We start from the raw sequence: 14,599 nt of genomic DNA, 5'->3' as shown, positions 1-14,599 counted from the left end.
TTGAAATTTTTATATTCTCAAACATAGAATTCTAAAATTTTAAGATTCTTGAATTTAAAAATTCTAAAATTTTAAATTTCTGAAATCTGAAAATTTGAAAATTCTTAAATTAAAAACATCTTAAATTTGTCAATTCATAATTTTAAAATCTTAAGATTTAAAAGTTAAAAAAAAAGAGGGGTTAATAAATTAAAATGTCAAAAATTCTAAAATTTAGAATTTCTTAAATTTGTAAATTCTGCTTAAATTACATTTTAAAATTCTTGAATTTAGAAATTTTTAAATTTTTAAATTCCAAATTAAAAAAAATCGATTTTTAAATTCTAAGGTATAAAATTCAAAAATTTGACAAATTCTAATTCTAGTATTAAACTATAAAAATTTGAGAATTAAAAATTATAAAAAATTTAAAATTTAAGAATTTTAAAATTTTAAAATTTTATATTTTAGAATTCTTAATTTTTTTATATATTTTTAAATTCTCAAATTTTTTAATTTTAATACTCTCAAATTTTGAAATTCCTAATTATAAAATTTTAAGATTTGAAATTTTTTAAAAAAAATAATGTTCATAAATTAAAATTTCTAAAATTCTTATATTTAGAAAAAAAATAAAAATTCTTAAATTTAGAAATTCTTGTATTTTAAAATTTCAAATTTTTAAAATTTTCGATTTTCAAATTCTTAAATTATAAAATTCTAAAAATTGATAAATTCTAGAATTTAAAAATTCTGAAATTATGATATTTTAAAGTTCTTAAATTTTTGTTTCTATTTAAATTCTTAATTTTAAAATGCTAAATAAAAAAAAAGTTTTAAAACTAAAATTTCTAAAATTCTAATATTTAAAAATTCAAATATTTCAAAATTGTAAAATTCTAAATTCAAAAATTTTAAATTCAAAAAATTAGATTTTAGAATTCTCAGATCTTGAAATTCCAAAATTTTATATTTTTACACACTGAACCTCAAAGACATTCAAGTTTCTAGAATTTGCAAGCCAATAGTTCTAAAATATTAACATTCTCAAGGTTAAAAATTACAAATTATAACATTTTTAAATCTAAAAATTTGATAATTTTATAAATTTAAAAATTCTGCAATTCAAAACTCTAGCAATATAACTCTAAAATTTAAAAAAAGAATCTTTAATTCTTAGTTTAACAATTTAATTGTAAAATTCTAAATTTATAATATTCTAGATTTTTTAAATTCTTAAATTTTAAAATTATTAAATTTTAAAATTCTACAATTCCAAATTTCTTAAACTAAAAAATTCTATAACGAATCTAAATTTTATGGATTCTAAATTTTAATTTTTGAAATTGTATTTTTCTTTGTAAAATTTTAAAATTCTTAGTTTTTAAATTCTTGAAATTAAAAAAAATCTATAATTCAACATTTCTAAATTCTTAAAAAATATACTGTTAAATCCTAAAACTCTTAAATTCTATTTTTTCAATTATTAAATTGTAATATTCAAAAAAATAAAATTCTAGATTGCTTAATTTTAAGAAAAGGACCAAACATTCGAAAACTCTTTAATCCCACATTTTTAAAACTCTTCTTAAATTCTGAAATTTTTAATTTCTATGATTTTCAAATTTTAAAAATCTAAAATTATGTATTCAAAAAAAAAAATAATTCTCAAATCTGACAGTCTAAAATTCTAAAATTACAGTATTCCAAATTTTTTAAACTCTGTTATTTTAAATTATGGAATTTCAACAATTTGCTAAAATTGCAAAATTCTACAATTGCAAAATTTCTAAAACTCTCAATTGTGAAAAATAATCTAATTTTTTTTAATTTTGAAATTCTATACTCTGGAATTCTACTATGTGAAGGCTAAAATATCAACATTCTAAAATTTTAATGTTCTGAACTTTGAACATTCCAGAGTTAAAAAAATTCTGAATTCTCAAATTGCAAAATTTGAAAATTCTGCAATTCTAAATTTTTTAAACTCTAAAATTCAAAAAAAGAATCTAAAATTCTTATTTTTTATTAAAAGAAATCTGAAATTTTTATATTTTTCATTTCTCAAACAAATAATTTTTTAAATTTCAAATTTCTTCAACTCTAAAATTATAGAATTTAAATAACGAATCCAAAATTTCAAAATACTACACTTTTAAACTCTATAATTTAAAGTTTTTAAATTCTAATATTCTAAAAATTCTTTAACTATTCTACATTTCTAGAACTCTGGAGTTATAAAAAATCATAGACTCTGAAATCGTGAATTTTCGACTATTTTTTTCAATTCTAAAATTTTAATATTCTACAACTGGTAAATTCCAGATTTCTAAAATTCTAAAATTTATAAAAAGATTTGTAATTAAAAAACACTTAAGTTCAACATTTCTAAAACCTTGCTTGAATTCTGAAATTTTAAATTCTATAATTCTAAAATTTTCGAATTCCAATATCTAATATTCTTAAATTTTATAATATTTTAATTACAATATTCAATATTTCTAAAACTCTAATACCAAAAGTAAGAATCCAAAATATTAAAATTCTTAATATTAAAATTCCAAAATTTCTTATTTTTAAAATTCTGAAATTGTAAATCTCTAAAGTACTACATTTTTGCATCTCTTTTCAAATTCTAAAATTTGAGCATTCGAAGCTCCAAAACATAAATATTCCGAAATCCTAAAATTCTAAATTGAAAATTTCTAAAATCAAAGATATTTTAATCTAAAAATTTAAAATTACAAATTTTTAAAACTTTAAAATTCAAATATTTTTGAAATTCTTATGTTTTAAATTCTGAAATTCAAAACTTCTAACACATTTTGAAACTTTGAAATTCAAAAAAAATTAAAACTCTAATACTTTAACCCTCTAACGCCGCACCACTAATTTTTGTCCTCAAAATTAAATTTCTCTGCAACCATGCAATTTTTCAAACTGGTTCAACCTGCATTAGTTTGTATAAATTGTTAACGTATAACCAATAAAATTTCATCCAATTTGGTTGATCCAGTTACGAGTTATGCAGACAAACGTAAAAAATCTTGATTTTGCTCTGTGCGGGAAGGGGTTAAATTCTACAGTTACAAAATTTTATAATTTTGCACTTCCAACTTCCTAAAACTCTCAAATTAATAAAAGAATTTAGAATTAATAAATTAAAAAATTCTGAAATTCTAAAGATCATCAAGAAAGAAGTTCTATAATTCTAAATCTTAATGAAAACGAAATTTCATAATTCCAGAAATTTTATCAGAATTTTACGTTTCTCCAAAGCTATAAAATCTTAAAATAGAAAAAAATCTTAGAAAAGATTTTGTTTTCTAAAACTCTAAAATTCTAAAACAAAGACATTTTAAAAAGCTAAAACTTGAAAATTTTAAAATTAAAAATTTAAAAAAAATCGAGCAATTCCTTCAATAAAAAACAAAAATACAAATTAAATTTAAAATTTCAATAATATTATGCCAATATTAGTTTCATTGGCATAAGTATTAGTCACACTAAAAATTAATTATTGCTAAAAAAAACTTTCATTACTAGTTTTTAAGAATTTAGAACACATTTTATAAACCTATTTATGCATTTTTAAGCCAATGAGCGGTTTTTAATATTTTTACTAATTTTGAATTTTGGGACCATAGATAGGAAAAAGGCGTTAAAAGTTTAGGGAAAACATATATTCAATAATTTATCAAAACCTATTTTGCATTTTTTTGTCAAAAGCTGTAAAAATATTGTATAAATATTAGGCTTGAAATTTTGAATTTAGGATTTTTAAAATTCTCCCGCGTTTCTTTCGAGCTCCGTACCAACCTTTAAGCCTGTTTATTTCTCAATTTGTAAATGAAACTCGCACAAATTATTTCTCTATACAAACAGGTGGCAACTTTATTGGTTCAAGAACTATTTCGTGCAGAAAATCCGTAAACCAATTTTATACCTCTCTAAACTCTTCCATATTTACAAATAACACAAAAACCTTCCTCTTCCCCCTTTTTACTCCTTAATCTTCTCCTCGGCGTAAATGCACTCCCCAAAGGCGTCACACTTGCCCACCGAAACGGGCTTGAACCAGTGCAGCTCCTCCGACACGTGGCACGACTCGCGCAGGGCCGGCCTCGGCGGACTAAATTCCGTCACCGGTGCGCCCTCCCACTCGAAGCCCTCGAAGCGCTGCCCGTCCGACCGGTTGCACTGCATGCTCAGCGGCTGCTCCAGATAGTACTCGAACAGCTGGTCCGCCCGCGGCCTGTTCCAGCGGATTTGGTGGTAGTTCTCGGAGCGCGCCCCGTCCGGATCGACGCCGATCTGCTTTTCGACTCTGGAACAATTTTAATTTTAATTAATTTTTCAAGAAATAATTTAGTAATTAAATCTTACTCTCGCATGTACTTGAAGTAGTTGTACAGGGACTTCTCCGAGAGGACGCTCTTGCACAGCTCCAGCTGCGTCGCCGGGTAGTAGTGGATGTAGTTGACGCACATCTCGTCGCTGATCGAGAAGCCGCCGAGGGTGGCCGTGTCGTAGCCGCGGGTGTCGTAGTAGCAGGTCGTCAGCAGGGCGTCACCCTGTGAGAAGAAAAAAAAATGCATTGTTACACAAAACTTGTTTAAAGTTCTGATTAGCTTAAGATATTTCTTTTGTTTTATTTTTTTGACATTTGCAGATACTTTTGTTACAAGAAAAATCACTCAGAAATATTAGATTCCAACGATTAATTTTTCGTTACTAATTAAAATTGCATTATCAAAAAGATCATACATGCAATATGACTTTTTTCAATTTTACGCCCAAACACCCCAAACTCTCTCATTTTTTTTTCGACAGGATGTAGTTTGCTGAAAATTTAAGCATGAGCATGCTGAAAATAATACAATAAGTTTCAAAATATCTTCGACATTCATAACTTTTGGTAAAAACTCAAAAAATTAAGAATTAAGTTTTCCAAAAAAATAAGTATTTTTAAAAACAAAAAAAATCACTTTTAAAATGTCTTTGAAATTTGCAATCATTTTTATAGTTTTAATTTAAAACCGGTTTGTGAATAATTTTAGTAATTTTGTAAAGAATACAATCGCCTTAGGCCTTAGGAACATTTGCACCCATGTTGCATTAACACCTTAACTCTCAAGTTAGAAAAAAGGGGGAATTTCCGTACAAATTCCTCATTTTTCTCGAGCTTGGGTGTTAAATGAAAATTCAAGTTATATTTTGATTTTTTTTTAAATAGTTTTTAAAATGTCTAAAAAATTCCAGCCACTTAACACACATTTTGCAAAAAAAAAAAAATGGTTTCTAAATAAAATATCCGTGGTTTTGTGATTTTTCTTGTATTTTTTTAAAATTACTTTCAACCTGCCTGGCACACACGTTGCAAAAACTTGCTTTGAGTATATTTTCAAAGATCGAAGTCCCGTATTTTTATGATATTTTTCAGTTTCTTTTAAAATAAAATAATGACATTCGAAATGTCGAAATTTGCAATCATTTGTCAAACATAAATGCAAAATATGAAATTTTCATTATTTTTGTGAAAAAAATAAATTTGGAAAAAATATCATCCGTATTTTTGTGAAAAATTTCAGTTTTTTTCAACACTTGCGAAATGTCAAAGAAGATTGCGATCATTTGTCACTCGTACTACAGTCATCCCTCATATTCGGAACAGTTTACCGATCGGCCAATGTTCAAAAAATCATAGAAAATCGATAATTGGACTTAATGATTCGCTTTTACCTTCATTTGAAAGCTTTTTTTGCGATCTTTCGAATGCAATATCGAACAACTGCAAATTTAACTTTTATATCAAGTTATTGAAGAAAAACTTTGACCCTTGAAATCCACAAATTCGGAACACTTTTTTCTTACGGATGTAAACAAACTATGGTTTTCTCCATGAGTACATATTTTTTACAAAATAATGACTTCACGCACTGAAACCAACGAAACTCAAGCTTAGTTATGTTTTAAGAATGGTCTGATAACTTTTTTTTTTGTAAAAATATGAGTTAAATTCAGTTGTTCCACAATTGTGGGAGGCACAATAACATCCCACAATTATGGAACAGTCAAGGGGAGGCAGCGTTTTTCTGCTCTAAATAAAATTGTCTCGAAAAGCAGTTTTTTTTTGTTCAAAAATAACTACTTTTACTAGTGAAAGAGCAAGAAAATGTCCAAATAAAGGTCCTAAAAATAGTAGGGTCGACAGAAAAGATGCATTTGGTATGCTACAGACAAATTATCACAAAAGGGTTCCGAATATGTGGGATGTACAGTCATCCCAGGGAAAATTTTAGTATTTTTTAGAAAATATATTTGAATTTGTAAAAAATAGTTTATTTTTGAAGACAAAACAATAATCTTTGAAATAAAAAAAAACCGAAAATGTATTTTTATTTCAAGTCCATGTTTTTAAGTAAAAAAAAAAATCATGGAAAAATTGTGATCATCCGACACCCATATTGAAAAAAACTATTTATGAGTATTTTTCTCCAATATTCCGTAGTTCAGGGATTTTTGAAAAGTATTTTTAAAAACAAAGCATCTGCCACGCTGAAAATTTGACTATTTTTTCAAAAATCTGATTTTTTGAGAAATGTCTCAATGATTTAGAACAGCGCGCTGCAGCGATTCTCAACCTTCTTCTAGGCCGATACCCCCTGCCATGTAAATCAAGTAGGCCCGGTACCCCCGTTGAGAATCGCTGATTTAGAAAAACAGAACATCCATTGAAATTTGCAATCATTTGACAATCGTATTGCAAAAACTAAATATTTGAGTATTTTTTTAAACCTTAGTTTTGTGAAAAAAAATTTGTATTTTTTGGGAACAATGCGATCATTTTGGAAATATCTGAATATATTTAAATAATTGGACACTTGTATTGCTGTACCTACAAATTAACTTTAGTAAAAAAAATAATTTAGTATTAAAAAAACACAATGTGATTCGAATGTAATTCGAAAGTTCTTCTAAATTTGTTTTTTTGTCAAACATATTTTAAAAATGTTTTTTATTTCAAAAATCCGTAGTTTTGTAAAATACTGTGAATATTTGTGGTACTGAAAATGTGTGTATTTTTTTCTTCTAATATCCGTAGTTTTGTCAAAAATGAGAGTGTTCAAAAATAAGTATCTCTTAGAAATTCCAATATTTCGACAAGTTGCCAAAGCTTAAAGTTTGAGATTGTTTTCTAATCTAATCTAATCTAATCTAATCAGACCCTAGCGCAGCCAATCTTTCGAAGGGATCCTGGAGAGTGCCTTAGGTTAGATGACGCCTAGCACTCTTCTTGTCATTTATTAACATTTGTAGTGCGCCATTGCATCGAAAATGCATTGAAACATCACAAGCGTTAAAGCGGCCAGGCCTACTGCGTAAAGCCGTATCGCAGAGATGACTCGTAATTGGGTTGAGTTTGAGCACAGAGTGTTCGAACAACAACACAATTCTGAATCGACAGGGGAGGAAGAAGCGTGGGGACACACCACCATACGCTCAGAGATTTTTGGTTGTATTCGTTGGAAGCACCATGCTAAGAAGGTTTGGTACTCCGGGACCCTCTGGGATGGGACATTGTATTTCCACGAATGCCCTGGACACTATTTGCCGTGGTTATAGCGCCACAACTCGCTCTCTGTAACAGTATTCCTAATTCCATTCCATGCTCACCAAGTCGTCATGGCCTAGTGGTTAGCATTTTTGCTTACCAATCCAAAGGACGGAGGATCGAACCCCGCCTCGAGCGACTTTGATTTTTCGTTCATATTCATCATTTCAAATTTATGTGATCTTAACTTTCTCGTTGGGAGCAGATGGGCATCGAACCCAGAACCATTCGCTTACAAAGCGAACACCGTAACCAGTCAGCCACGGCCGCTCCTCCTTAAAGTTTGAGATTGTTTTCGATAATTTATTTAGTATTTTTGACAAGGGGCCATCTATAAACCACGTGGTCACTTTTATAGAAATTTTAACCCCCTCCTTTCCTCTCCTTCATGTGGACATTCGTTCATTTGAAAAAAAAAAACAATCTTTTGTATTTGGAGCGTGGACAATCGCTAAACCCTTTCCCCCTCCTAAAGGCCCAAAAAAACATGTTCTCAAAATGATAATTTGCAATTTTATTGCAAAAAAATAAGGTCTGAGTTTTTTTTTAAATTTAGGTTTAAAAAAAACTATTTTTTTAAACAATACACATTAGGGTGCCCAGAATATGGGACTTTTTCTCAAAACCTCGCTCCACAAGCTGAATATTGTTCCTTGACCTATTTCAGGACTCTGGGCCAAATATGAGCAAAATCGGTCAACATAAACCCATTGATACTCAAAGGTAAAGTTTGTATGGGAAAAAATAAAAAAATATATGAAAAATCCAATTTTCTTATGGTTTGATCTGCACGGTGCGCTACTTCCATCCAAGTATTCCCAAAAGTGAGATTCTCATTGAAAATTTGATGCTCTACAACTTTGTAGAACATATCAAAGCTGTAAAACTTGATCCTGAAAAGTTATTAGCGATTTAAAAAAGTTATTTTTGTATGAAAACCATTTTTTTCACCAACTTTAGGCTCGGGTATCAATCGGCTGATCTCAACAAATTTCGCTCAAATTTGCACAGATGCTTAAAATAACCTAATAAACCGTTTTCCGCTTGTGGAGCAGGGGGTCATTTTTTTTGGGCACCCTAATACACATGCCTCTAATTTTACTGGTTTTTTCGTAACTCCGTATTTTTGCGGAAATTTTTAATATTTTTGAAAACAAAACAGTTACTTTTGAAAATTGATGTGCAACTAGCGATCATTTGACACCCATATTGCCTCTACTGAAGTTTGAGTGTTTTTTTCAATAATCATTTGTTTTATGACATCCTTTTTAAAAATCGTAGTTTTGTGAAGTAATTTAATATCACTTTCGGAATAGCTGAGAAAATTGTTATCATTTGACACCCATATTACAACACAACAATACAATTTTTAAGTTTAAAAAATTCGCGATAATTTTAACTGGAAATTTGAGTATTTTTCCTATAATCCGTTGTTTTGTGAAAAAAATAAATATGTCTGAAAATATTAACTTTCGGAATGACTTCAAAATTTGGATTTTTTTGACACCCGAATATTGCGAATTCTGAAATTTTAAGATTTTTTTTCGAAAATTCGTAGTCTTTTGATTTTTTTTTAAGTTTTTGAAAACTAAAATTTCTTTTAAAATGCTGGAAAATTCCAATCACGGATATTGCTAAAACATAAATATTTCTGCTCTTTTTTTCAATAATCCGTAGTTTTCTAAAATATAAGAGTATATTGAGATGGGTAAAATATGTGATTTTGTTTAAGTAAAACAAATGGTTTTAAAATTTTGACAAATGTACAATTATTCAAATGAAAAAAAGTTTTGTAGAAAAATTGAGTGCTTATGAAATCCGCAGTTTTGTCTGTTTTTTGTTTTACACACTTTTGAAATGTTTTAAAAGTGACAGTTAATCGGAAACCCTGTTTTTAACGTAGTATAGAGAAATCCCTTTTTACGCGGTGGAGTTACGCTTTTTGTTTCGTCGATTTCTCCTAAACCATAACATATTTTTGCAAGCTTCTAAAAGCGTTCTTAACAAAACCTACAAATTGCTTTTAAAAGATTGCAAAAATGTTTCGTCGTTCCAGAGAAATCTACAAATTAAAAAAACGTAGCGCATCGCGTAAAAAGAGGTTTCACTGTATATATGTTTGTTTTTGACTCAACAATATTTAGAGAATAAAATTACTTTTAAATATCTGATTAATTTTTTATCATTTGAATCCGGATTATGTTTTTAAAAATCCGTATTTTTTTGTAAAAAAAAATATTTCAACTTGTTACAATTGACATCGAAACAGCTAAACTAAATTGCCCAAGAGGCACGCAATACTGAGCATGCAATAACGGGGCACGCTGTAGAGCTGCCAAAATTACAAGGAAACTTGTATGAATAAGCCTATGTGGCAAAATAGCTTCTTTGGCCCTTTGAAATGTTTTAGCCAACAAAATAAATACAAAAGCAATCATTTAATCGACCAAACCAAAAATGGAAAAGTATAAAAGATGATGAATTCGAAAAAAAAACTAATTTATGGCCACGTAGTTTATGCACGATCCAAATTTTAAAAAAAATCCTGGAAAATATAGATAAAATGCATTTCATTATAAAAAAGTCAACCACTCAAAATTGACATAAATGTACAGTTAAACCTCGCATAGTGCGCAGGCGTTACGCTTTGTATTTCGTCAATCTCTCAAACGTGGCATAAGATTTTTGCAATCTTTTTGAAGAGATTTGTTCGTGTTGTTCCCATCTAGCTTCAAAAAGATTGCAAAAATATTAAGGTGAAGCCGTTGATCATTTTCAAAGAAAATTGATCATCACTATAAAATATTCTGTATTAAATTCAATTTAACGAATTTCAGCACCAAAAGGAATCAGCGTGTGCCGGTTGTTGCCTTCTTGAAGCCACTGAAAGAATTTTTGATCTAAATCAATTGTGCTTCAAAATTTATATAATTTTGTGGCACAGTCATTGACGTCCTAGTTGGCAATCATTGATTAATGACGATTTCCATAACTTCACAAGTAATGGGATAATCGTTACCAAAAGGAATCAGCATGTGTAGGGCACTATTCTAAACAACTTGTTGAAGGAATTTTGTCAAAATGTTGAAAGCGACGCAAAATTTATATCTTTGAACGAAAAATCATGACAATGATGGAAGTCTTCACGTTAAGTCATTTTAGAGTAATTGAAGAAATACAAAGCGTAACGCCTCCGCACTATGCGGGGTTTTACTGTAGTCACAGAACTCGAATTTGATGTTAAAATTTGTAAAAACAATACCAAAAATGTTTGCCTCATTAACAAATAAACTTGATAAATCGACCTTGGGATAATTGAAATTTCAGATAATCGAGTCTGAACTGTAAAGTAGAAAGCATTTTTTTAATACATTTTATGAAAGATCCTTAAAATTTACGAAAAAAAGTCAACAAGAGCTCGTTGTTGCAGAAAAATGTTAATTAACATGATGTATTTTTTAACTTTTGGAAAAATATAAAAAATAATTTTTTTTACAAAAAAAAAATACTCACCGGCATAATCTTCGGCCTGTACCGCAGCTGCCTGATCTCCTGGTAGTGGTGCGTGTAAAAGTCATCCCGATTCACTTCCGGCAGCTCGGTCGCCCCCCTAAAATGTCTAGTCAGGACACGAACCCCCCTCAAATGGGTATGCAGCTGCGAGCCAAAGATTGTGATTCCGGTTGGCGGGAGCGCCACTTTGGTACACTCTGCGATGCAATATCCGGTCAGTGGGAACGCCACCTGCCCTGGCGGGATGGCCATCTTGTCGGAGTACTCGAGACCGAGTTCCATGATGGCGGCGTCGTGTTTTCTGAGTTTTGAGACGACGTCGATGCGCATTCCAGAACTGTCGACGATGTTGGGCTTGAGATCCGGGTTGTTGAAGTGGACTTCTAGGCGGATGTACGGGTTGAAGTCTTTGCCGCCGATGGGGAGTCCGGTTTCGTGGGGGTACGTGAAGGGACCGGCGCCCATGGCCCAGAGGGCCATAACCTTGTTGCAAGCCTTCGCTTCCGGTGGAAGATCCGCGCAGCTTCCCTCGTAGAGGGGGATCTCCAGCTTGGAGTCGGTCACGCACTGAAACACCTCCATGTGGTGAACAATGTGTTCGTTGGTGATTATCGGCTCGAATCTCACCACGTGGTGTTTTTTCGCCACTAGCCAAGACTCCAACCGTTGGACCTTGCACCAATAGGTCGTTTCCACCGCCGGGATCGCCACCTTGTCCAGCTTGATGTCCACCTTCTTCGACACCGACTTGGCCTCCGGAATGGTGATCGTGTCCGCCCGGAGAATCTGCGCCTGCAACACCCCTCGATCCCCCTTCCGGATCTCCGGCATGACCGTCCAGTTCCGCCCAAAATCCAGCTCCTTCTTCCCCCTCATCCACACCACGTACATCGTCCCCCCGTGAATCGCCACATCCTGCGGATCGCACGTGTCAAACTTCCGCCGGAACGCCACGCTCGACTCGTCGATCCGCATCACGTCGCAGTTCTGCTCCGAGTCCACGTAAATCCGGTTAAAGTCCCGCGAAGTGTACGCGTCCAGCATCTGGTGGCCCACCGGACCGCGCGTAAAAATGCACAAATCCGTCCGCCGGAGTTCGCCCCGCGGGGAAAATCCCAGCGCGAAGAACTTGTACCGGCCGTGCAGGAACGTGTTCTGCACGTGGAAGAGCACCTCCTTCTTGTACCAGTCCATCATCCAGGTCAGCTTCAGCTTGGCGTGGTCCAGGTTCAACGTGTGGATCTGCGTCGACGAGATGTCTGCGGGGGAAAGGGTAGAATATTAGCTTTGTTTGTTTTTTTGGGTGCAGTGACATCTGGTGGCGAAATTTGTTTGGAATTCTCAACAGATGGCGCCACTCAAATGTCATTTTTAATATTTCAACGCTCAAATGAATCAACCCCGTTGCATTGTTTAAAAATTCACGCGGAAAATCTCGTCATCCAAGCGATAACGAACGGAACTAGCGGAAGTTTTTTTTGTTGATTGTCGTCGTCCCCGCCCCCTTGCTCGTTTGTAGTCATGACTCTATGTAACAAACTTGGTTCATATTTCATTTGTCCTGGGCTCCGCATTGTAGCTCGAGAGCAAATCAAGTGAAACTGAAACCATCAACCCGGGGTGCTCTGGCTGTCGTGTCTCCTGTCGCTTTTTACAGTCCACTTCCCGTTCCGGTTGCGGCGGAGGTCGCGGTCATAGACAAGTAGATTTTTGCTAAATTAAAATATTCAGTAACAAAGCAAAGTTGTTTGAGCAATTTTCCCATACTAATTTGACAGATTTTCATATTGAAAATACTTTTAAAATGTTTAAAATTCTTTAGAGACGGCATTCGATCAGGATTTGTTTGGTTTCTTTAACAAAGTTGTTCCACAGACAAACAGACGACACATTTTAATCAAAATATCATTTATTATTATTCACTCAGCCATCAAGTTTAGAACTCGCGCAAATTACAAGCTACCGTCAACTGCATGTGAAGGATCTGTGGCAGGGTGTCGACCAGGTTCGATTTTCAAATTCCAGTTTTTTTTTGTCGGATTTCTCTCGATTCCAAAAGGAATTTTCCCGGAAGATTTTTACACTTGTTTTTAAATCTAATAATTTGTTTTTTTTTCAATCTGACCTGAGTATCAATATTATTTCAAATGCTATTTTTTGGCAAACCTGTGAAACGAAGCCCGTTTTGATGAGCCTTCAACGCAAACCCCTAATTTTAATAAAGCCCTTTATTTTTTTCAATCGCAAAATCAATAAAATTTCGTTTTGTTTCAGCGAATTATGTTAATAATTGTTGGAGAGCAGGAAATGGCTGTCAGCAGGGTGGCCGCTCAAGTCGGGAAATCGGGCAAGTCGGAATAAAGTGTGGAATTTAGAAAAAACGCAAAAATATGGGAAAAGTTGGGAATACGGGGTTTTTTGTAACAAAATCTGGAATCTCAATAAGGCTGGTACAAATATTTTTTAAAGTTTTTGTCACCCCCCCCTTCAAAATTGGCCCGAAAAATCAGGGGGCAAAAAAAATATTTTTACAATAAACTTCAAAATTTCAATGAAAATTCAAGTGCAACCAGCTGAAATCAAATTAAAATACATTCTTCTGCGTTTGAAATCATTTTTAGCATGTTTGGGTTTATTAAAAAATCTTAAGATTTTTTGAAAATTTTCGATGCATAATCTTTTTTTTTCGATACAATTTTTGTTTTTGTCAGATCTTAGATTTTTTGAAAACTAATGATTGCAAAACAACTGAACTAGTGTAAAATGCATTTTAAAACACTTTTTTCATTTAAATGTGAAGACTATGGCTTGTTATTTAAATTTTTATATTTTTTTATTTTTTTGCCCCCCCCTTGACCTCGGCCAGGGCCGAGGGACAAAAACTTTTTTAAATATTTGCATCGGCCTAATAAAAAATATATTTTATCTTTTGAATAATTTTGTGATATTTTGTTATATTTTTATAATTACACTACCGTTCGATTTGAGCACATAACGACAAATTGTGAAGTTTTTTTAAAGGTCCTATAAGCAAAATTTTATTTATTTTTTTGCTTTTGAATGTTTTTGAATATGGCGGTTTCAAAAATACCCAAAAAGCAAAAACTGAAAATTTTGTTCTTAAAAAAACTCCAGAATTTAAAGTTCCTTTCACAATTTTAATCTGTTAATTTTGGTTTCGTTGATTTGAAAGTTAAATCAATTGATTAGGAGCTTATTTTAACAAAACTGTCAGAAGATACAATTTTCTGTTCTTTAATGCTTTAAATTTCAAAAAAAATAATTCCAGATTTTTTTTAAGGTCCTATAAACATATGAAAGACAATAGCTTATAGGAGCTTTAAAAAAAACTCTAGAATTGAAGTAAAAAACTCAGTTGATTATGAGTTTGGATTAAAAATGAATGTAAAGATAATGTTTATTTTCATTTATCGGAAAAACTTGACTAGCAAACAAAATCCAAACGTTTCTCATTTTCATTTAAAAATAAAT

At 31.6% G+C, this 14,599-nt stretch overlaps 1 protein-coding gene across 1 annotated transcript in view; it reads right to left on the bottom strand.

Annotated features, from left to right (window-relative positions):
- Window positions 1–3,846: 3,846 nt before the first annotated feature.
- The window catches only part of LOC6053904 (tyramine beta-hydroxylase), a 42,104-nt gene continuing 31,351 nt past the window's right edge, over window positions 3,847–14,599 (bottom strand). Inside the window, exons 2-4 of the mRNA XM_038249041.1 lie at window positions 11,108–12,366; window positions 4,366–4,553; window positions 3,847–4,306 (exon numbers count right to left, since the gene is read on the bottom strand). Of these exons, the coding sequence (XP_038104969.1) occupies window positions 3,982–4,306; window positions 4,366–4,553; window positions 11,108–12,366 (1,772 nt within the window). The 3' untranslated portion in view covers window positions 3,847–3,981. The remainder of the gene's footprint in view (window positions 4,307–4,365; window positions 4,554–11,107; window positions 12,367–14,599) is intronic.

Source organism: Culex quinquefasciatus, chromosome 1, assembly GCF_015732765.1.
Source record: "Culex quinquefasciatus strain JHB chromosome 1, VPISU_Cqui_1.0_pri_paternal, whole genome shotgun sequence".
Taxonomy (NCBI): Eukaryota; Metazoa; Arthropoda; class Insecta; order Diptera; family Culicidae; genus Culex; species Culex quinquefasciatus.
The sequence above is the reverse complement of the archived record's forward strand: the minus strand, read 5'-3'. Positions and strand labels throughout refer to the sequence as shown.